Raw genomic sequence first — 23,102 nt, forward strand, 5'->3', positions numbered from 1 at the left:
GGTCTTGATAAAATCACATATAGAAAACTACTGTCAGTTAGATATATGATCAGTTTTAGAAAAGAGAGTGCGTCAATCTCACTTAAGGATTCGATAGAATACAGTACATATGAAAAACAAATGATGTATTCATTTACATCTCATTACTAATAGTTAATTTCACATGTGCGTGAATATAGTTCTAAGCAGGCAAAGATATAAAATGATAAAGAGTTTAAACCACAACGGTTCATTGAGCATTCTCACGGATTTTTTTACCTTGTTATAAATTCTTCAACCATGCAAACCAAACCTAAAAATTAGTATATGAAACTCAGGTAAAGCTCTGTTCATTGGGCAATCACTCTTAGTTTTCATCACCATGACATTGAATGGCACACAGAAAAACACTTGCAAATAGACGCAATCTACTCTTTTTAGATTTCAGGCATCGATCTTGAGTAGCGAATTGAGTGAAGTGCTGTTGAACTTCTGAGCAAAGCCTCGAATGACAAGCACTATAACATCTCGGAGATGGCGTGAATGCACCACCATGTCTACTGCATTCTCACTATCTACAACAACCCTCAGCCTTCTCTGGTCATTACGAAATGTCTCCACCTGGTTACATGCATCATAAAAATGATAAAAAAACTTATGAGACAATTTGAAAAAATGTTAAAGAGTCCAGTGAATGTGGTCACAGAAACACTTACATGGAAAGGAGGAACATAGCTTCCACGAACTTCAGTACTTGAGAAAGACGTTTTTGAGCCTGGTTTCACAACCTTTATTCTCTTCTTGTTCATTTCTAGCATTCGTCTCTCGAGGTTTCCATCTCCCACAATCTACAATATCATTAGCACTTTCAACCTTCAGAAAACCCACAATTGGATGAACAAAAAATCAACTGTGAGTTCTAAGTACATACCTTTTTTGGATAAGGGTCCTTGTCACACAGCACCTGCTTCCATCGAAAGAAGGAAACCAAATATATGAAGTATAGCTTTATAGGAAAACTAGTGAAGCTATAAGTAAACGAAAACAAGTTAATCTTACCTCAAACTTCACTAAACCAGTTTCTAGTTTCAGCTTCACTTCCTTATAAAGATCAGGTTCTGAAAATTAAACATCAGCGTGAATCCCATTGCTTTTAGAACAAGAAAAGAACAGTCGTGGAAGAGGCAACAGATAGATCCCTCTTAAAGGTAAAGGGGTGATTTGAGGCCATATTTTAGAGACTTGGTGACTATAGATAACAACAAAGGATGACAATATTCATGACAATGGTGATGGTGAGTATGATGATGACTGAAGATCTTACCAACAGCAACAGGTTCTGTTGATGCGGAAACTGGGTGACCTTCAACACCATCTTCACGTATGGGTGTGTACACAACGACCAGTCTGTATCCGACATCATCCACATTAGCTTCATACATCCTTCCTGTCTCACCTACCAAAATTAACAGAAATTAATCAATTCCCTAGATGAAAAATGATTGAAACTTCTCCAGGTATTTGGATACAAGAGAACTGAGAATTACTATTTGACATGAAGGAAATATAAAATATCAATGTGACTCAAGTTTTGTGTGTACCTGGAATTGATATGAGGTCAGGGCTTCCAACCATTGATCTAAGCCACTGGATTTTACTCTTACCCTCTTTACCACCAAAATAATTGCCTCGAAGAGCGTATAAGTTGGTGTGGAAACCTCCTCCTTCAATCTCCAGCTTCTCTATCCTAGGGAAACCTGAAGCAGACAAAAAAAGTTAGTCACATGTTCACTTCATTAGAGATATTGCTAAACAAGCGCAGATGACATGCATAGAAACCTGGTGAGATTGGACCAGTCTCGGCATACGCTGGTTCACTAGACCTTCCAAACACGTCATGTACTACACATTCACATTTGAGACATCTGCCAATATCTTCAAACCGCACTTTGTATGAACACGAAATTTCTGAAGAGAGTGCTTCATACGACATCTCATCCCCTGATTCCAGTGAGCGGAACCTGTCATAACCCATGTTATGTGAGATCAAATACATAAACAGTTTCTGAGAAAGGTTTTTGTGGCGTCATTTATATAAAGCTAGAAACAAGTTAGCCAAGGATATCAGATAATTAAATTCAACACATGAAAACACGTTTTCCATATGATTGTATATAGAGGCATCAACGGCATCAACTTATAGAACTCTGGATCTGAAATTTTCATAGTTCCAGTAACTCCCAAATATCTCGTGAAAATATTTAGCCAGGGATAAAAGCTCAGAAGTGATGCAATATACCATTGGTATTCAATAGCTCCTTTGTACTTGCTCCAAACAAGTTGTTGAATTTCAGTCTTTGGGATCACTTGGACGGCTGTGAGAACATCACCCTGTACAGCCTTTCCACTGAACGCAAGCATCTCTACTCTTGGAACCTCTGTATTGGGAACAAATGTGTTAGAATTGTGTTGCAAAGAGAACCCAAAAAAAGAAGAAAACAAAAAGGATAACATAATAACACAATAATTTTAAAAAATGACCTGGGAGGATAATTTCAGTTGGCTCAGACATCTTTTGCTTTCCCACAACAGAATCTGAACGAACAGGTGTGTACCTGCAAAATAAGTTGAATAAGTTCTAAGATTCAAGTTGAACAAAAAAAAAGTTCTAAGATTCAAGTCCGCATACAAAAGTTGAAACCATAATGGAGCAAGGGATCACTATTAATACTTCAAAAACAAGAAACATCAATATCTATGAATAAGAACCACTGCCAGTTATTCAGAAAAAAATAAAGGGCTCAGACCCGTTAACACATGCCAAAAACATTTTTTTCCCGGATGAGAGACAAAACGAAAACATTCAAAGTGTAAAACCAAAAATAAGCCATTAATACATGTATGTTAAGGAATATATCAAAGCAATGGATGCTTGTCAAAGCTGCAAGGAGAAATGACTGTGGAAACATATACCCAAACAATATGCGGCAATTGTAATCTGACTCAGTCACTTCATAAGTCTTGGAGTTAGCCCCAGCAATAACATCAATGGTTCCATCATTATCTCTGTACCAACTGAAGAGACTTTCACCTTCATGGCCGCCAAAGTACTCTCCTTCTCCAGAATAAGCATCCGAAAAAAGTTTCTCCACACGAACATTAAATACTTCCGGATCAGCTGCAACATTATTCACTTTATTACGTCAGGAAACATAGTTTTTTTTTACACATCAGCTAAACCAATGGCCTTAAACAAATTGAAAGTTGATAAGTTAAGGAAAAACTTCAATCAAAAAGGTGACATTATGAAAGTAATGTTTAACATAATAAACTAGATTGACGTGGACGATGATTATTCAGTTATTGGTAACTATCATTTTCTATCTGATTAGTACAATAGCTAGCAAGATAATAGAAAGCGTGATAATGTCAGCACCTGGAGTAACAGGAGAGTTTGTTATTGAAACAACTGGCTTCCCACTCCTCCCATCTACGCGAGTAGGAATCCAGTATAAGACTAGATAAGCCCCCACATCTTCAAGTGATGGAGTATACTTTCTGCAAGAGAATCAGACCATTCACACTTATCAAAAAAGAATAAACTAAGAGGGAAATCTAAACACATTTTTGGGAAATTTGTTGCTCTTACAATGTTCTAGAACAAGCAATAACCTCTTCACCGGCATAGGATATTTCCGTGAGTGCAGATCCATGCAACTTTTCCTTAGTTCTATACCAGATGTACTCTCCATCACCTTCATGCCCTCCAAAATAAGTTTTATGAGGTACAACCTCCTGGTTCTCATGGCAGTCAGGAATTAAAAGCTCCAACCCCATAGGATTTGCTGTTTACAAAGAAAAAAAAGAAGGATCCAAGATAAGTAAATGTAGAAGACAGTGTCCAAGACTCAAGTTACAGTGTACACTTTTTTAACTTAAATGGACATTCTACAAAAACTAAAGTACATAATTGAAATTTTCTTTTTTTTGAAAGACAGCTCACCTGGAGATATACTATCAGATCTGATACTCCTAGGATTCCCTTCTATTCCATCTTCACGAACAGGAGTGTAAATAATTTCAATGCTTTCCCCAACATCCTCAAGTGATAGATCCAAAAACTCTGTTCATGGACCATATTGATTAAAAGCAGATTTGTAAGGGGATAGCAAGAAATCTAAACCGATAGGTATAAGATTTACCATCATTACTCAATAGTTCCTTAACACCATTACGTTTCACCCTAAACCATTCAAGAGAGCAATTTCCCTTTACCCTGCGTTGCAAAAAGGTAAATTTAGTTGTGGAATTTTCCATCCAACAATCACATACATTAATAGAATATATGAAGTTTACCCTCCAGTATATGATGCAACAAAGCTCAACCGTTGCCCTTCAATCATTGATCCAAGAAATTCCAGCGACTGACAAGTTGGATGACCTGCGGAGAGATGAGTTAAAAAAAATATATATCATCTTACTTGCACCACTCATCTACTCGTTAATGAAATTTAGTACCCCTTCAGATACTGCAAAGCTTGTAACATATAGGGAGAGAATACTATACCGGCTACAATTGGTCCAGTTATATCAGAAATAACTGTGGGTCCACGAGCCCAGTCATCTCTCACAGGTTCATAAGAAACCGAAATGAAGAAACCGATATCATCGACTGACAGCAGATATGACGAAGTAGTAGCACCCTTTATTTCGCATGGAGTACCATCTGAATTAGTCTGCAGAAATTTTACATAAGTTTAAGAGCTACTGGTTAATTCAATGCCATGCAGATTTATCGGAAAATATAAGGAAGAAAGTGTTCCTTTTGTGTTCCCAAATATTTTATTTTTTTGAAAATTTGGTAAAAAAGGTCAATACCCGGAACCACCGGAAAACAGATGCTCCTTCTTCACCACCCCAATATTCTTTTTCTGCAGATAGCATTGTTCCTTCAACAGCAGCTCCAACAACTTGAAGAGACACCGCTCTTGGGTTTCCTAATGACCAACAAAACCACATATAGTAAGTAGAGCATGTTACGGCAAAAGCTACTGTGCAATAAACAGTAAAAACATTTGTAGGAAGGAAAATGAATAAAAGAAGTATTCATGTTTCTCAAGTCTATAGTTATAAATAGGATTTCTGCATCTAGATCATCATCGCATTCGCGAAGTTTGCTAAACCAATTCAAGCTCACATTACAAGACAATGAATTACCTGGACGAACACGTTCCTGGCACATGCAAGTTCTTGCCTCCCCCACAATCCCATCGTCCCTCACAGGAATACATTGAAAGGAAATGAATTTACCAATAGCTTCTTTTGTAATCGTATACTGAAGAAGCCCAGAGGCTCCAGGTATCAATGTACCAGGGTGATCACTTTCGGCCTGCGCCCAAAGAAGGAGAGAGCAATAAGATTGCAACCAAGTTTCCTGAAGGAGAGACTCAGAATCTATTGGCAATTAATGTATTTTTTTATGAATCATACTTTCACATGGATTAACAAAATTTCTTAGGGAAATAATATGAAGAGCTATAAAGATATATACCTTATGATAATGCCATTCGTATATGCTTTTACCTTCATGTCCTCCTATGTATCCATAGGATGCTGTCAATATTCCACCCTCGATATTGTCTCCAGTAATTGACAAGAAATTCAAGCTGGGGGGAAGGGCTGCGAGATGTTAAAATCAAAGTAATTAGCACTAGATTACCATTACCAGCCAAAGACAATACAGACTGTTCAACTAAACACAAAACTTAGAGCATAATAATACTTGGAACTAGACAGGTAGGATTTAATATGGAGAAGAAAAAATTCTGCCACTGGGATAAATGTATGAATGCTTCAAGAGTAATATGTAGCTCATGAATAAACAAAATCCACAATATAAGAAATTAAAAGACAATAATTTACGAGATATATATACACAATTATTTACTTTCAGAGCAAATTTAATGTCATTGATTTCTACATTTTTCTGATCATGCTTCTCAACTAAAATATGCTTTGTAGTGAAATCAGAAAGAAAACTGTGTACAGAAAAATTTCAGCAAAAGAAAAACACAAGACAGACAACATTTATGATATTATACTTTTCATTTACAAGATACGCCAGATTGCATTCATCATCAATGTGTTCAATGAAAATACAAGAATACAAAAAAAAAAAATCAACTTACTCTCAACTGCTCTTTCGGATATTACATACACTGATTCACCGCATTCACCATCAGGTGCCATTGGGGTATACTTTGCAACTATATAATAGCCCACTGCCCCCAAGGGTATACGGAATGACTGGCAAAAAATGCAAACATTAACAAAATATATAAATCTTTACCAAACTTTGTTCGATGAGCAAATATGAATTGACATACCTTTGCCACTTTTGATGTGCTCAGTTCTTCAAGATTATTGCCACCTTCCAGGACTGAGCAACTTGATTTGAACCATTGCACTCTGCTTGAGCCTTCGGTTCCTCCAGTAACAGTACCCGTTACAGTGAGCTTACTATTCTCCCTCAGGTCGCCAACTATCTTAACATCCTTCACTTTTGGGGGCGCTGCAGTTGCAATAAAAATACCCAAAATTGGCCACAAGTGAGGAGAAAAAGTCTAGCAAGTCCGAATTTTGCAGTTATGATTTATAAAAACGTTTCATACCCATTAATGCACTAGAAATATAGGCTAGTTAGCAACAGTCACTAAATTATGTAATCAGCAATATATTCCTCCATAAAAAAAATATATACTTTCTACAAAAATTTTGCATACCTGGCTTGACTACACTGGATAAAGTTGACAGTGGTTCCCCCTCTAGACCTGAAATTTTGTAGGATACGTCCGAACTGTTATGGTCTAACCCTCTATAACTTGAGGCTTTAATCTAAGTAAGAACCTGAAGGGAAAAAAAAAAAGAGAAAGAGAACCAACCCTCAAAATTTGCAGGAATGTACACAAATGTGACATGTCGTCCAACATCTTCCTGGGTCAATGTATACTCAGATGTTCCAACCGATATCAACGAGAATTCTCTGCGATAAACAATTTCAGCAAAAAGATCCAGTTTTATAAAACTAGAGAGAATGTGTAGGATGCTTAAGCAAATAATGATTAAAAGAAGCTAAAGATCCTGCAGTGGCAACACAGTTGAACACTATGAAGGTTCACATGTTGCTTTCAATATCCACCAGGAATGAAACAAAAGAGATCGAACCTATTATAGAGCAAAAACCTAATATCTACGTGTATAGTTAGTTACCCAGTCTCCTTGTTCTTCCGTAACCATTGGAACTTGCTTGGACCTTCCTTTCCTCCAAAATAATCTCCAATCCCCTTTAAAACGCAGCCTTCAACAGCATCTCCAACAATTCGAACATTACTTACAGATGGAGGAGCTGCCATCAGGATTCATAGTTAGTAAACCCAAGATCCAGAAAATTTAACAGACGGCAGGCATTTGAGAAACAGACAAATAACAACCATCATACTACATGAAGCAGTTTTAGCAAGTAAAAGAATCCATTTGCTAAAAATAAACTAGCCCATAGATAAGATGAGATAAATAAGATTATTGCGAGCAGAAAAAAACGACGATGAGAATCTAATGACTATAAAAAACAAGCAACCACAGAGACCTTTCATCGTTAGTCAAAAAAAATGAAAGAGATAAAAGCAAAGCAACACAAATCACAACATTTTGCAAATATTGTGACAAATTAAAAAAAGATACTATCTGTGTAGAAGCTTTTTCATTTACCTGCTTTTACGAACTCTGTGTACTTGTACTGAGGCTCTCCTCTTGCATTTTCTTCTGTGACTGGTGTGTACATGAACACCATACTTGATCCCACGTCATCAAGAGATAACCTATATTCGTCATCCTCAGCTCCATCAATCACCACGGGGCTCCCATTCCACTTTCTCCTCAACCAACTGGTTCAAAGATAAAGTAACCATGCCTTTGAAATCATAAGTCTTACCAAGAAACTGGAATACACAATTTTTTGGGTAGCTGCATGTAACAGAAGGGGAAAGCGGCAAACATGACCCACCTGGTAATACACTTCCCAGGTGTCCCACCACACCATGCAACCACTGCTTGTCCCTTGAGAATATTTCCCTCAACTAGTTCCCCATGTAGTTCAAGGCTCACAACTTTTGGTATTCCCTTCCCTGCACAGCGCTTCACTGTGTTATTTTCTACAGGACGCCAATACAAGAATATGTGCAAGACAGATATTGCCAAACAATGGAAAACTTTCATTGGCCTATTGTTTTACTGAAGAAGCATACCTCGTAGAACTGGTGAAGATATGGCAAATATGGATGGATATTCAGTCTCTCCAATAACAGGAGTGCATTCAATCTTAAGAATTTTACCAATGTCTTCATGTTTTGGCCAATAGACCTATAGTAAACTTATCGATAGAATTAGGAAACAGAATCTTTTAGCACACATGCCAATGAAAGTATGGCAAGGGAAATTTTACCTCATTGGTTGCATCAGGAATAGGGACAAAATTAGAAAGAGATCTGTCTGCTACAGACCATTGGTATCTCAGGACTAATTCTGAATCGGCACTTTCCTGAACAAGACCAAAGTGAGACTGACAGGGAGATTCTTCAGAAGGTCGGTCAACAGATGCTTCTTTGATAATACAACCAGAAGGCAACGTATCTTGCCACTTCTCAACCAAGAAGCGAAATGTCGATTCTGTTCACAAGTAGTTGCATGAATTAACATTTAAAAATGATTATATGCTAATATGGAGGTCATCAAGTTATGAGCTACCATCAAGTCACAATGAAAGATTCTAAAACTCGGATAACTGATTTGGTACCTGCTGCGAGCTCAGACTTGCAGAACTCCCAACCATCTCTGAGGCAGAGAGCTGTATGTGGAGGATAACGCTTTGCAATTGCCACTTCCTCACGAGCGAGATCTAAAGAAAAATTCAAGGTCAGTATAGACCTTGTTAACACAAAAAAAAGGAACAAATACTATTCCCACAATTCTAAGAAAGCATACTTTTCTTAAGCTTCATCCAGATTAGCAAAAACAATTAAAACAACCCATTAGCTGAGTGTTTATATTCATTTGTCTAACAGTTCCTACCTCTTCTCACATACTACTGCTAAGATATCACTCGCCAGTGCATATGATGAGTTAAAACTTAGAATTGCCAGTCATCTTTCTCACGAAAGGATCAGATTTACGCAAACTACAGGTTATAGATATTATACAAAAGAGTACCTCTGTCATTGAATTTCTTCAAGGAGGGACCTACAAGTAGTATGGATGCTGCTTCCAGATGAGGAATCTTCAGCAATGGATTTTCCTCAACCCGCAGATGCTGTAATAGAGAAAACACAAACTATATTTACAAACTGCTTATTTGTATATATCAATGGAATAAAATTTTCATCCATAACGCCATTACAACAATAATAAGTACTCAAACTGGGCCATTTCAGAACCTTGCCATTTACACAGTGAATTGTGATAAAACTGATTCATAGGAGAAAAATTCCCACTGACCAGTTAAACAAGAAATGGTCAAAAATATATACTTAGAGAAATAAAGAGAGAAACCTCAAGAACTGGTAGATATGGAAAGTCCTTCAGAGTTGTTATTTTGTTCTTACTTGCTGCCAGTACCTGAGAAAAGTCTCTCTGAGATGTCTAAGAAACTATGAATTGTAAAATGTATTGTAGACAACCTCAATTATGAAACAGAAGATGTACCTGAAGCCGGGGCTGGCTTGCCATTGCAAGTGACTTTAATTTGTTTTGAGCAACAGAGAGAAACTAGCATAGGAACAAGAAAGAAAATAGTCGGAAAAAGTCAGGGCATTTATGAACGGCAAAAGTCAGGACTTATTGCCATATAATATGAATATAAGACTTTGTCCATTTCTATAGACCACCTCTAAGTTGGGAAGTTGAGGCAAACTAGCGAGTGAAGTTATCTGATTTCCAGCAAGATAAAGTTGCTGCCCAAGTAATACAAGATTTAAAATACTCATCAGAAAACACTCGTGTATAAATAACTAAAGACATAATGGGAGAGAAAGAAACCTGCAGCATTTTGCAATTCTCTAGTGGTTCAAATCCGGGCCCTTTGAAATCATTAAAGCTCAAATCTAGAACCTGAGATTAAAGGAAGAAATAGGATCACATCTGGTGTGTGTGTGTATATATATTTGTTGAAAACTAAGAAGCCTTAGGAAATGAATTTACTGACCTTGACTCGATTCAGTATCTCAATACCTTCCAGCTCAGACAGGAGGTTGTCTCTTAGATAGACAAACTGGTAAGAAGTAGAAGTAGAGGAAATTAAAATAATCTTCCCTACTCTTATTCAAATCCAACATTGGCATATCCACACAAACATTTCTGTCCCAAAACGTTGCACTAGAACACTGTGAAATATGAGGTTTACCTCTAAGTTTGGAGACAAGTGTAGCCCACCGGAGGTTAGACTGCGAATCCTGTGGCCTCTGAGATCCAATCTCTTAAGAAATATCAAATATCCATCAACGAGTAACCACACATAAGTGCCATAAAGTAATATCAAGAACTGAATCTTTTGTATGGTAAGTTTAAAGAGGAAAGTGAGTCCTAACCATATCATCACCAGCTTTAACCTCCACCTTTGGAAGAATAATAAGTCTCGAATCGCGGCTTTCCAGGGTAGCTGTCTTCTTCCGTCCGGAGACGTTGGAACTCCGGTCAAGAGGTGTTGATAAAGACTTTGATCTCATACCACTAGAAACAGAAGGTGATGATCCCGCGGAGGGAGAAGAAGCCTTAGAAACTGTCCTCCCACTTGAAAGAGTAGAATGCGCTCTTCCGCTACTGTCAACTGATGAAGATGGAGCTCTTTTTGAAGACACAGAGACACTCATGGCTGATCTAGCAGAAGAAGACTCTGGCTTACTTAAACCAGACTTTGTCGAGCTCCTACCACCTGGTGATACCGGGATAGGCTTTTTACTCTCGGGAAGGCTTGGTCTAGACACAGTCTTAGCAGAAAGAGAGCTCCTCTTCAGTTCCGGAAGTGACCGCCTCACAGGATCAGTAGCTGAGGCAGTAGTAGTACTCGTACGTTTTGGCAGAGCCTTAGTGGCACCAGTCAGCTTCTCTGTTACTCCTCCGGTGCTGTTTCTCCTGATTGTGACAGGCGTAGAACTTGAGACCCGTAACGAAGAAGACGCGGTTGGCTTTATTAAATTCGAACTGATAACTGCTTTCTTTCTAGTAGTAGCAGCTCTGCTTGAGACCAAAGACGCTGCAGAAACACTCTCTGGACTTCTGCTTCCATCAGCTGCAGCTGCATTGCCCTCTTTGGTTGCCTCTACGGTGGTTTCAATAGCTTCTTCCTCGGCCTTGGATGCTACTTCCTCCATTGTGAAATCAATCGGAACTTATAGCAGAAATAAAAGAAAAATCCTGCAAAATCAGAAGAGACGCATGATCATCAAAGGTTGAGACTTTTTTTTTATACAGAGACATGACAATAAAGGAGACTAGTGTTTTTTTTTCATTACACAAATCAACTTCCGAGTCCACAAGAAATGTCTGCACACAGTGGAATCGAACCCGGGTCTATTCAATTAACAGATAGTATCGACTCAAGAACACAAACAACCGAGTTTATGACTTCTTCTAGCTACACTGTCGGTTACTTACTACAACTTTTGGTCATTTTGTGAACAACCAATCAGCCAAAAATAACAATAATTTATGTAAATATAAAACAAAAAAAAATATTGGGAAATTTTTTTGAGTGAGAAACAGCAGGAAAGTTCATGGTAAATATTTTCAAAAAAGTTTATTTATTTAAACAAATGAACAGGAGAGGAAGAAAAATAATACTTACGGCACTAAATAACGAAGTAGGCAGTATAATCTCAAAACCCCATTTTTCACCGGTGAATGTTGGAGCTCCGGCGACTATTCCGGCCGTCGGAAACGTTATGAGACAGACTAATTTTTCAGGCGGAGACGGATAAATGTAGATCTGGAGACGAAGCAGATAGAACGTAGCGCTCCTCACTGAGTTGTTTATTTAGTTGGGAGCTTTTTGGAGTGGAATAAAGAGAAAGGTTGAAAGCGATTAAATTTGAGAGAAAGCGTGCCAGAGAGAAAATAGTTGGAGAGAGAGAGAGAGAGAGAGAGAGAAGAACAGTAACAGTGTAGCAGAAGAGTGTGTTTATGTTTTAACAAGAATCCAAATTGGACACCCTCGTATTTAGCTTCGTTTTCTGTAACTCACCCTATTATTTTGTAAAGTTTTATCCAAGTACCCCTACAATTTTTATTTCGTTTCAAAATTATTAGAAGTGACCCTTTTTACTCTTGTCCCGTAATGAAATTAGTGTTCTGTTGTGTGAAAAAAGATTTTTGTGCTGCATTTCTTTTCACTAATTTACTCGGTGAAAATGTACATGATATATTACAAAATAAGCGAGACGATTGTGGATAATAACTAAACTGCAGGGACTATAATGAAAAGTAAATTTAAAAAGACATTAGAGAACAACTGGTGAGAGAGAAAAGTTTGAAAATTATACAATTAAAATTTGGCGGAAACCGTAAAAGCGGAGTAAATGGCAAGTGGACGTTTTTCGAAAAACTGATGTGTTTGGGTTCAAAAGGTCAAAGATAACACAAATGTATACTATTCCTTTTTTTTTCTGTTGGTATTCTCTTATCCGAAATTATTACTCCTAAATATTCTTCAATTAAAATTCTAAATAAGCTCCACCCAATAATGTTAATGTCACTATCTTAAAATAAAATATCTTTCAAAGTGTTCAAAATAATTGCAATCCACTTGTTCAGTAATCAAGTATAACCATTAAATATAAATATAATCCTCTACCAATAATTTTAAAAGGTTTGTTCATATATTTCTAAAAAAATCAGACTGTAAATTCGTTGCGAAACGGCTTACCAACCGAGTCAATAGTTTTACAGGTCCGACCAACCAGGTCTTTAATCGTAGTAATGGTCATTTAGTTTCGGGCTTCAGTTTTTTTTTCTTTTTGGTTCGGTTTAGTTTGAAAATTATAGTTCGGGTTGGTTCGAATTTAGAAAAATACATATGATAAACGTATTTCCTGATAAGTGTCAGTTAATTAATTTCCGTCAATCGGTCCGATTGCATAAAATGTAGGTTCATCACTTCACATTTGTCTCGTTAATGAGTCATCTACCGTTTGAATATAGTGAGATTCAAGTTCAACTCCAGATTAATAGAGTGCCATTTTCGTTTCGTTCAAAAAACTTCGGTTAATTCGGTTAATATGTTAAAAAGGTTCGGTTCAGTTCGGTTAATCCGGCATAGAAGATCTCGTCGGTTAATATGTTAAAAAGGTTCGGTTCAATTCGGTTTGGTTCGATTATTTATTAATCATAAACCCGGTCTGGGGATAATATTATCCAGACGAGGGGTACATATAGATCTGAAAACCAAACAACTACTACAAAAACTGATCAGCGAAGAATCTCGTTTTCGAGTCGTCCCGAAGCAAAGGAGATTCCGCGGCAATATCAGACCCCAAATCGGAAACTGAGATCAGGAGCAGAAGCAGAGAGACAGAGAGAGAGAGAGAGAGAGAGAGAGATCTTCAATGGCGGATTCGAACGCAGAGAGGCCGCTTCGTAAAATCTCAACTGCTTTCAAAGAACTAGCAGCCACCGTGAGCTCGCCGAGTCCTGAAGTCTCCGTGGCTCAGTTCTCTCACGCTTGCTCTCTCGTCTCGCCTCTCTTTGGTTGCCTCGGGATCGCCTTCAAGTTCGCCCAGATGGACTATGTCGCCAAGGTAACGCTGAGAAAGACTTAAAAGAAACAATGTATTTGAGTCTGAAGAACTTAGCGAGATGATAGAAATGTTTAATTCATTAGAGTAGTTGTGAGAAATGTTGGAATCTATGTTCTGAATTGTACAAAAAAAAAAGGATTGTATCATTGTATGTAGTGTGTGTTTGTCTGAAGGCTTTTAGCTTCATGAAAATGATGACTACAGGTTGAAGATCTTGCGAAGGCGTCGAGTTCGGTATCGACATTAGTTGTAATGATGGAGAGAGATATTGAGGCAAACTGTGTAAGGAAAGCTGGTAGTCATACTAGAAACCTTTTGAGGGTAAAGCGTGGTCTTGACATGGTCAAGGCTCTCTTTGAAGAGATTATAGCTTCCGAGTAAGTGTTTTTATCTTCTTGATTCTCTTTTGTGAAAAGGTTGAATCAAATGTATATCAAGTATGGGCTGATGGTTTCATTAAAGGTTGTTGCTTTAGTTTTTTTTTCTTTTTATTTGGTCAAGTTCAATGTGTTTCCGATACTATTTCCACTTTTGCAGAGGTGATAACTCTTTGAAAGATCCAGCATCCAAGTCTTATGATCAAGTGTTTCGTCCACACCATGGATGGGTTATACAGAAAGCTGTTGCTCTTGGGATGTGCGCTCTTCCCACTAGGTCTCAGCTACTTACCATGCTCAATGAGGAAGGTGAGTGCATACTTACTCTATATCAAATCCGGTTTTCAAGATCATCAACTTTGGAAATAGTAATAGAAATCTCTTTTGAGATTGATGTTGGCTTTATGCAGTAGACACATTATGGTTCACTTTAGAGTGGGAATGTGTTAGCTTTCTCTATGCTTAGCCTGGTTTAAGATTTCATTTAGTTTATAGTGATTACTTACACGTCCAATTAATCAATTTTCTTTATAACTCTCTCGTTTGTTTATGAATCTTTACAGAAGCGGAGGCTAAGATACATATGCAAAGCTATGTCAATGCATCAGCTCCAGTAATCGCGTATCTTGATAATCTCTTCCTCTCCAGGCAACTTGGTATCGATTGGTGAACAACCCTGAAGATTTATTATTATTATCGTTCTTTAACAGTGTCACACATCAAATAACCAATATGGTTCTATCAACTCATGTAATGACTTCACAAGGACCAAACCAGAGCTATTTGAAATTAAACCCATTATGAATAAATCTGTGCTATCTCTAGTTTTATTGGTTTGTAGAATTTCAATGTCTCATCTTCTGGCAAGAACACCACTTGCAATGTATTAATGTGATACAAAGAAATGTTCATTAATATGTAATGGTATCATTGGTATGCTCTAAAGAACTCAGTTAATGTCCTGATGACATGACAACAAGTTTGCTAGCTTCTTCTTTAGATCTGTTGCAATCTCAGGATTTGATAGGAACATATCCAGCGATTGAACCACTCCCTTTCTCTCAATCTCTCTGAAAGCTGATGCCACACCTCTCATGATCATATCTCGACAGGCTATGTCATAAGTGTCCACAAGATGAAGCAAAAACTCAAGTAAAGAGTGAGTGATGTGTGGATACTGAGGTATCGACCATAGCATCAATAGCACAGCAGGTTCAACATTCATAATGCTGTCAATTCTTTCGTCAAAGAATAGCCAGTCGTAAAAGAGAGCCAGCTTAACCCTCCCTTCGACGTGATGATTTTGCTTGCACAGGTCTAGAAACCAACCTATAACAGCCCATCTCGGCATGATCTCTGACCGGATGATCTCGTTAGTTGGGTGAACAACACAGCAGATGAACCGGACTATGTCGATCAGAACTGTTTCTTTCTCAGGACCTAAGAGAAACTTCTTCAAGAACCATATCTGATGCCGCTTATGGCTTCCAAGCTTCACATTCCCAAGCAAAAACCTTAACTGGGTTTCCATCTCAGGAGTGATCCGGAGAAGGAAGTATCTACTTGAAGTCTTCAACTGATAAATCTTTGAAACGTCAGAGCACACCAAATCATTCCATATCTCTTTAAACTCGGAGATGTGAACTAGGTCCTGTAATAACCGGACAAGATCCCTTCCAATCTTCAAACTCAAATGCAGCTGCTCTCTAAACATTTTGACACAGAACTTGATCTCTAGCCTCTTCACGTTTTCCAGCTTCGGTATGCCTGTGACCCTACAATGATCCGCTAACAAACGAAGGAAGCTGTAGAGAGCACTAGTCAAGACCAAGGGCGCATCTTCAAGCAAGCAATCCCATTTGTCAAGAAACAAGCTCACCAGTTCAGAGCAAAGCCAAACATTCTGCTCCCCATAATCCCCACTTCCAATGCGTCTCAGCAAAGAAACAAGCAAATCCTCGAGTCCCACACTCGAGGCATCAACCATCTCCTTTGTTAACCAAAGCAGCTGAACTTTAGCTGAGTCAACAAGTTTACCGTACAGTTCAACAACGATTCCAACAAGCAAACTAGTGAAAAACGCATACCCATCCGTGACGACAGCATGTAGGTGCTTGATGTGGGTTTTAGAGGAACCAGAATCGCATAACAGGGCATAAACGATGGCTCTACTGAGCTCAAGAGACTCTTGCGGGTCTGGGATATCCAGGGAGAAGGGTGGCTGCAACTTCGGCTCGAGACTCTCAAAGGCTTGACGCAGTGACAGTTCAAGTTGGTTCTCTACTTCGTGTAAGGACGCAACGAAAGGATTTCCCTTTTCCATTATCCAATTTGGAAGGATTCAGCGGACTCAATGTGGCTAAAGACTTACACAAGAACGCTTAATTAAGCAGACTCCACTAACTCTGAATAGAAAAGGAAGAAACTTTATAACCTTAGAAACAGAACCAAGTCTCTAAATTTCATTCAGGCATTTCGTCATACGACTGATGGGCGAAAGGTAACTAAGTTCACAAAAGCGGCTACAAACGAAAGAGACGGAACCCAAAAGTGCAAAGAACATCAAACTCAAACTCCTATATAGGTGATTGACCAGATACTTATTACAGAACCCAATAAAAAGACTTCGTTACAGGACCAGATGTTTGTATTGGGTCTATTGACTATATAGGACGTTACCAGATGTTTTTTTCTTTCTACATATAGTGTTTTTTTTTTTCTTTATAGACGTTAATTAATTCTTTTATATCACATGAGGTGGGTCAAATGTATTGTGGTTAAGTGTGTGATCAACTCATTGGCAAATCAGATCGTTTTCATACGACAAAGCATTCAATCACCCTTTTCATCATTTCTCCGTTCCATTGAACCAAGAACCCCATCTCTAAGAACCCCATTAATCATGGTTTTATAACCGAAAGCAAGATCACACAAAACTAAACCAAACATCACATAAGAGAAAGAAAGATCACACGAAACTAAACCAATAAAACACATAAGAGAAACCAAGATAATAAGAAACTAAACCAAACATCACATAATAGAAAACAACATCACTCTCCACATTTAGTCCTGCACGAAAAAAAGTCTCATTTGTTTTGGTTCAATGGAACAGAGAAATGATGAACCGAGGCCTAGGACACGGTGTGTAGTTTCTCATATTGACTTCTACACTTCAGAGCGTCCTTATACACTATTCATAAACATCGTATCGTTTTCCCATACACACTGTTTGGTCATCAACTCAAGAAAGTGAGAAACCATGGAGTGAAAGACGACACGCTTTGTGATAGTAAAAGAGAGGCAATATTATTAATTTATTAGGACAAGTGGCGAACGGAAAAGACAGTCATTGTTTTGTAGGTATTAAGGACGGATAGATGCCTGAATATCTATCTTCTCACTTTGTTTAGCTCCACTGGTTTCGCTTGGTCCCGCCTCTGAACGAAGATTCTGTTCTGTTTAGGTTGGCCATGTTTGTTTGCATGCTGCAGCTATATGCGTCTACGACAGCAACATACTATCATTTATTTAGTCGAAAAAAGTACTATCATTTATACTCATTTCGTTTCCCAAAAGTGAGATTTTAGTTTTCACATTTATTAAAAATAAAATAAATGTCTACAATTTAATTTACCATTTATTTTTCAATATATTTTCTAATAATTATCCACCAATAAAATTTAATCAATTCAAATATTCACAATTTAATTTACCATTTACTTTTTAATACATTTTCTAATAATTATCCACCAATAAAATTTAATCAATTCAAATATTTACAATTAAAGTTTCTTAAAAATATCAAAAATACCTTAAAATATAGAAAATCACAATTTATTGGTTAAGTTGATGTCACACGTCGTAAATTGCAGTTTTAAATCAATAATTAATTACTAGAAAAAGCAAACGATCAATTTATCGCATGTAGTAATCGTAGATAGTAGATCGCTGCAACATGCAAACAAACATAGCCGTTTTGTTATAATTTTAAATTAACTAAACTAGATGTGTTTTTTTCAACAAAAAAAAAAACTAAACTAGATGTGGTATTTACGGTTGGACAGAATTTAGACTGGTTTGATACATTTTTTTATCTCATGTTCTTATATTGTATTTAGTCCAATATTCTAAGAATCGATTTAACCGGTGTCTGACGATATGTCTAAACAATAAATCGGTATTAATTAAATCAAACAGCATCGAAGTAAATTATGAGTAATTTAATTATACAGTCAGATTGTTTATAATTTATAAACAAGTGACGATTTTGTTTCTAATATATATTTTTCATTTTATCAAAGAAAATTTATAACTAAACACAAACAATAAAAATATGTAATAAATAAATAGATAGATAATTAATTAATGCACAAACTCTATTTGTGTTTCAAATAGTCCTGTCCCTCTAATCGCTAAACTTTTACTACACGTTTATTAATTGCCTCTAGTAATTTGTTAAACATTGGTTTTCTCTATTGTTAAGATCATATTTATCAGTAAAAAAAGTTATTCTAAAACAACTACCAAATATCAAAATGAAGAAATAAAAAATGGAAATACGTTGAAATGGAAAAGAACTACTGTTGTTAAGACGAACAAGCAAAAAAAAAAAGGGTTCAAACGTCAAACATAAAGTCAAGCTACGAAAATCAGTCGACCAACCAGATTAAAACAAAAAATTAAGGGGTTATCAACCGCTGGACTGGCTTAACTTTGACCCTTAGTTTAGTTATTTGATTAGGTGGAAGGTTGGACCACAATGATTATGAATTAGGTAAAGAACCTTTAGTGATTATGAAGTCGCTCATGGGTTAACCATATATCTGTCAATTAAACTTATTCATAACACATGCATGTTAATACACCCCTATCATTATCTTTTCTGAAAGTTTATAAAATAACTGTATATAAGTCAACAATTTAACTTATTTAACAAAATATATTAAGCACCATACTTGAATCAAGCAATACAAAATAGTAAACTAATCAAATTATATTAGATGGATTGATCCCAACTCAAACATACAATCCGTGTTGGATTGAGTTGACTCTAACCCATTTAAACAGTATATTTATTATTTGTATGCCACATTTTGCATGCAAAAACAAGATTTGTCAGTTGACAAAGAAAATTAATAATTTGTCAAATGTTTATCTTTTCATTAGGAGTATTTCGAACTTATTTTTCTGAAAACTATTTTTTAAAAAATAAACTCTCTAGTGTAATCCTATTAAAAAAAAGAGTTTCTCTCCTTTTCAGAAATTCTTATCTTTTTTTAAAAAAGGAAAAATATAGAAGTGGTTGGAAATAGTCTATAACAAATTTTGTTTATATATACACATGCATACAGGTTGTTGTATAATACTATCAAAAATGTAACAGACATAAGACAAGAATCAGAGGGGTGTTTTCGTAAATTTAACAAAGGGAGCGAGCTGGTAAAGTGCTCAGCCTTCTCGAGTCTCCCGCTCCGCTCAGCTCGTAGCCCTCTTTCTCCTTTCGCTATGCGTTTTCTTCGGAAACCCTAAAACTGCGAAAGAAGAGACTCCCCGTTGAAATTGAAGCTGTAACATCTCTCCCGAGAGGAACTTTATTTACTTTATCCGTAGAACTTCACAGCTAGGTAAGTTGCTTATCCCTTAACAGTGATGTTTTTGTTCCTTGTTGGATTTGTAATCTCAATTCAGTTGCTGGGTTCGCTTTATCAAGTAGAAAGTTCCGTTTTTTTATATTTGGAATCATTCATTCAGTTGCTGTTTTTTTTTTGTGGAACTGATGTCTCGATTAAGAAAGTTGGAAGCTTTAGGCGTTTTTGATTTGATTGTTTCTTATGGGAAACGTACTAATGGAAACTGTTGTTTGCTTCCCTTAGGAGTAATATTATATCCTTAATGGAGGTGGACGAGTTTGTCATGGTTGAGGATGGTAGTTCTGAGTCTCGTGACGACGGATTATCAGCCGAGGTTAATGGTGTTGTGAAAGAGAATGAGAATGTGAATGTGAATGTTGCTTTTCTTGATGATTTTGAGTCTTACTGGGATGATGTCAATATTGGGCTGATGATCTCACGAGTTGTGAACGACACGATTTTAAGGGCAACTGTTGCTGCTGTCGAGGCTGAAGCTGCTCAGAAGATTGCTGAGAAAGACCTTGAGCTGTCAAGAGTTAGGGAGACGCTGTCTCTGTACCATGTGGGTTCCGAAGAGATTGAAGCTTCCAGTGATAAGGCGTCTTTGGAACTTACAGATGGGTCTTTGAACAGTCTTAAAAATGTAGCGAGAAAACAGTTGGTGATGCTCGTTGAAGAGCTCACCAGTTTGAGAAAGTATGTTCACGTCAATAAAGCAGGCGCCACCGTGGATGATGATACGTCAGGTGCGCATGAGATCGGGTCCAAAACCGTGGATAAAATGCTTGATTCCTTGAAGAGCATACTAGAGACTGTGTTGAAGCGTAAGAATGAGACAGAGCTTCCCCCCTCGTGGCAGCAGGAGCATGATTTTCAAAAAGTAATCGAGTCTGCAGTGGTGACTACTTTTGTTCGGAGTCTCAAGGATGAGTATCAACAAAGGTTGTTGGAGAAAGAAGCGGAGTGTGGTGGTAACAAGAGTTCGTTACTTGGGAATATTAAAGAGATCACTGGTCTGCGCCAGGAGTTAGAGGCGATTCGTAAAGCGCTTTCTGATCATGAAAACGGAGACATAGAGGCAGGGGAGGTCGGGGACAGGAAAAGAGTAGAGCAGTTGCACCGCAAGATGTCGGCAAGCCTTAGTTCAGCTTTGGACACAAATGGTAAGCATGATGTTGGCTCAGTCCCCGAGAACTTTGACACTTTGAAGCACTTGACACCGATTGAGTTGATCAATCACTTTAACACCGAGATGAATCAAATGAAAAGGGACCATGATTATGAGATACAGGAGATGACTGAGCAATGCTTTACCTTTAAGCGAAAGTACTTGAACTTGAAGGAAAGGGGTTCTTTTTCTTTTGTTGGGAAGGGCAAGGAGCTAGATGCGTTGAAAAAGAAGATCCCATCTGTCATCTCGAAATTGGACAAGATTTTGGTGGAAGATGAGAAGTTGGTGTCTGAAGGAAAGAACAATGCTGAGTTTAAGAGCCGATTGGATTCTCTTCTGCTGGAAAATCACCAACTGAAGGATTCACTCTCAGAGGCTGCTGAGAAGATGTCACAGTTTTCTCAAGCTGAAGCAGATCATCAGAAGTTGATTCGAAGGCTAGAACTAGATGCTGATGATTCTCATGTTGAAGCCTCTATCGCTGAAGATGTTCGTAGGTGTTTCATGAAGGAGTTTCTGGGTCAGATTAGAAGTGCAAAACAGGAAACGGATTTGGAACATAGTAAGATGAGAGAAGCTTATGAGTTGATATTGAAAGATCTTGAGAGTAAAGCTGACCGTGAAAGCAAGGATGGCTTTGTAGACTCTTGTCTCGAGTCTTTGATAACGGAAGAGTGTAGTGCTGTAATATACAAAGAAGCCTTGAAGGAAGCTGATAAGAAAACTGTAGAGTTGAACCTGCGTGTAACAGAGAATGAAGAAGCTTTGAAATTAGCGATGGTTGACAAGAAAAGACTGAACGAGGAGATTCATCGGCTGGAATGTCTCGTCAAGGAGAAAGAGGGTTTAGTCCAAACAGCTGTGAGTGACTTGGCTGCAGAGAGAAAGAAACTTGAGGTAGTCTCTCGACAGATTAAAGATCTGCAATCTCATACAGAAGAGCAACAAATGAAGATTCAGGAGACAAGCGAAGCATTAAGAGTTATGTCGGCACGTGAGCTAGAAAAGATAGCAGGCTATGAGAAGAAGATCTCCGGATTGAGAAGAGAGCTAGATTTAATAAGAGAGAATTGGGAGGAAACCAAAGACGAGAAAAGGAAAACTGAGGAGAAGCTATCAGCGACAAAAGCAGAGAAAGAGTCACTTAGAAAGCAGCTTCTGTCTCTCGACTTAGTTCCTCAAAAATTCATGGAAGGTTTCAACATTCTAGAGGGCTTGGTAGCAGAAAAGACGCAGAAAACGAATTCAAGGTACTCTCATCTCTCATTGCTTTCGGTTTTTGAGACATGTATATGCAAGTACTTTATCCCATGGATGGTAACTTTTGTGATTTGGCTCTTAGGTTGAAAAACATGCACAGTCAACTGTGTGATCTTTCACATCAAATAAATGAACTCAAGGGGAAAGCATCGATGTACAAGCAACGATTTGAGAAAAAGTCAAGTGACCTCCAAAAGGCCGAGGCTGAGGTAAGTCTTGATTGCGTCCATATCAGTAATTAACATCTACAATTTGTAGCTCAAAACCTCCATATTCTTAAAGTAGGAGAAGAGACCATTGATGTGTATATGGTTGTTGAATCGCAGGTTGATCTTCTTGGAGATGAGGTTGAAACACTCTTGGATCTTCTTGAGAAAATTTATATAGCTCTAGATCATTACTCTCCAGTTCTAAAGCATTACCCTGGCGTAAGCGCACTCTCTCCCTCTCTCTACACATACTTTCTCCTTTGTCCATTTAAGATTGGTTTTTATGATCAGAGTACATATTTACTATACGGAATGACTTTGCAGATCATTGAGATTTTGAAGCTTGTCCGGAGAGAGCTTAGCGGAGAAGCAAAGAGACCACCAGCAGATTGATGCTGCACAACCTCTTTCCACACTAGTTTATTTATCTTCTTTTGGTGTACAGATCTGTCAGGCTTATGTAATGCTGTTGATGTTTAGTTTCTACGAGTCTTTTTTTTTTTGTTAAGTAGATACGGTTATTAGTTATGTACTTGTCATCAACTGCAGAATGTGATGTTGGACCACTGGATACTTTTAATCTAAGTATACAATTGGATGATACACGTACAACAAGAAAATCTGTTGGTATA

General features: G+C 37.6%; 4 protein-coding genes across 6 annotated transcripts; 2 read left to right on the forward strand and 2 right to left on the reverse strand.

Annotated features, from left to right (window-relative positions):
* Positions 1-194: 194 nt before the first annotated feature.
* LOC103857542 (187-kDa microtubule-associated protein AIR9) lies at positions 195-12,199 on the reverse strand. The gene is made up of 38 exons (XM_009134748.2): positions 11,873-12,199; positions 10,617-11,442; positions 10,433-10,504; positions 10,235-10,300; positions 10,069-10,140; positions 9,918-9,983; positions 9,736-9,798; positions 9,583-9,648; positions 9,244-9,343; positions 8,831-8,932; positions 8,480-8,703; positions 8,283-8,397; positions 8,042-8,162; positions 7,747-7,922; positions 7,249-7,384; positions 6,921-7,021; positions 6,762-6,809; positions 6,366-6,550; positions 6,168-6,285; positions 5,531-5,658; positions 5,197-5,368; positions 4,858-4,976; positions 4,547-4,715; positions 4,336-4,420; positions 4,182-4,255; positions 3,983-4,102; positions 3,629-3,824; positions 3,416-3,537; positions 2,953-3,157; positions 2,521-2,594; positions 2,279-2,417; positions 1,819-2,000; positions 1,581-1,736; positions 1,304-1,435; positions 1,039-1,097; positions 911-943; positions 696-827; positions 195-600 (listed from the first exon to the last, which is right to left on the reverse strand). Exons 2-38 carry the CDS (start codon positions 11,397-11,399, stop codon positions 424-426), a joined length of 5,088 nt encoding a protein of 1,695 aa, XP_009132996.1. The 5' UTR covers positions 11,400-11,442; positions 11,873-12,199; the 3' UTR covers positions 195-423.
* A 1,277-nt stretch (positions 12,200-13,476) lies between these two features.
* LOC103857543 (accelerated cell death 11) lies at positions 13,477-15,040 on the forward strand. The gene is made up of 4 exons (XM_009134749.3): positions 13,477-13,820; positions 14,025-14,197; positions 14,358-14,506; positions 14,761-15,040. The coding sequence occupies exons 1-4, from the start codon at positions 13,629-13,631 to the stop codon at positions 14,865-14,867; spliced, it is 621 nt and encodes a 206-aa protein (XP_009132997.1). The 5' UTR covers positions 13,477-13,628; the 3' UTR covers positions 14,868-15,040.
* LOC103857544 (integrator complex subunit 3) lies at positions 15,018-19,261 on the reverse strand. Of its 2 annotated transcripts, XM_033288861.1 has the most exons (2): positions 16,285-16,493; positions 15,018-16,216 (listed from the first exon to the last, which is right to left on the reverse strand). In XM_033288861.1, the coding sequence occupies exons 1-2, from the start codon at positions 16,352-16,354 to the stop codon at positions 15,147-15,149; spliced, it is 1,140 nt and encodes a 379-aa protein (XP_033144752.1). In that variant the 5' UTR covers positions 16,355-16,493; the 3' UTR covers positions 15,018-15,146. The 2 variants fall into 2 exon arrangements, with proteins under 2 accessions (XP_033144752.1, XP_009132998.1); XM_009134750.3 differs by having other exon boundaries at positions 15,018-19,261.
* Positions 19,262-19,569: 308 nt separating this feature from the next.
* On the forward strand, positions 19,570-23,071 carry LOC103857545 (WPP domain-associated protein). 2 transcript variants are annotated; one of them, XM_033288860.1, is made up of 6 exons: positions 19,637-19,827; positions 19,929-19,936; positions 20,049-22,251; positions 22,344-22,470; positions 22,588-22,689; positions 22,795-23,071. In XM_033288860.1, the coding sequence occupies exons 3-6, from the start codon at positions 20,093-20,095 to the stop codon at positions 22,861-22,863; spliced, it is 2,457 nt and encodes an 818-aa protein (XP_033144751.1). In that variant the 5' UTR covers positions 19,637-19,827; positions 19,929-19,936; positions 20,049-20,092; the 3' UTR covers positions 22,864-23,071. The 2 variants fall into 2 exon arrangements, with proteins under 2 accessions (XP_009132999.1, XP_033144751.1); XM_009134751.3 differs by lacking the exon at positions 19,929-19,936 and having other exon boundaries at positions 19,570-19,824; positions 20,074-22,251.
* The last annotated feature ends 31 nt before the right edge of the window (positions 23,072-23,102 follow it).

The sequence above is a fragment of the Brassica rapa genome, chromosome A03 (genome assembly GCF_000309985.2).
Source record: "Brassica rapa cultivar Chiifu-401-42 chromosome A03, CAAS_Brap_v3.01, whole genome shotgun sequence".
Lineage (NCBI taxonomy): Eukaryota > Viridiplantae > Streptophyta > Magnoliopsida > Brassicales > Brassicaceae > Brassica > Brassica rapa.

Excerpts from the sequence above, each read along its gene's own strand:
- LOC103857542 (XM_009134748.2), bottom strand. The coding sequence starts at position 11,399 with ATGGAGGAAGTAGCATCCAAGGCCGAGGAAGAAGCTATTGAAACCACC. Across the intron at positions 9,344-9,582 it reads CATATCTACCAGTTCTTGAG|CATCTGCGGGTTGAGGAAAA; the intron begins GTTTCTCTCTTT and ends TCTCTATTACAG. Across the intron at positions 2,001-2,278 it reads GGAGCTATTGAATACCAATG|GTTCCGCTCACTGGAATCAG; the intron begins GTATATTGCATC and ends GGGTTATGACAG.
- LOC103857543 (XM_009134749.3), top strand. The coding sequence starts at position 13,629 with ATGGCGGATTCGAACGCAGAGAGGCCGCTTCGTAAAATCTCAACTGCT. Across the intron at positions 13,821-14,024 it reads AGATGGACTATGTCGCCAAG|GTTGAAGATCTTGCGAAGGC; the intron begins GTAACGCTGAGA and ends TGATGACTACAG. Across the intron at positions 14,198-14,357 it reads GAAGAGATTATAGCTTCCGA|AGGTGATAACTCTTTGAAAG; the intron begins GTAAGTGTTTTT and ends CCACTTTTGCAG.
- LOC103857544 (XM_009134750.3), bottom strand. The coding sequence starts at position 16,520 with ATGGAAAAGGGAAATCCTTTCGTTGCGTCCTTACACGAAGTAGAGAAC.
- LOC103857545 (XM_009134751.3), top strand. The coding sequence starts at position 20,093 with ATGGAGGTGGACGAGTTTGTCATGGTTGAGGATGGTAGTTCTGAGTCT. Across the intron at positions 22,252-22,343 it reads ACGCAGAAAACGAATTCAAG|GTTGAAAAACATGCACAGTC; the intron begins GTACTCTCATCT and ends TTTGGCTCTTAG. Across the intron at positions 22,471-22,587 it reads TCCAAAAGGCCGAGGCTGAG|GTTGATCTTCTTGGAGATGA; the intron begins GTAAGTCTTGAT and ends GTTGAATCGCAG.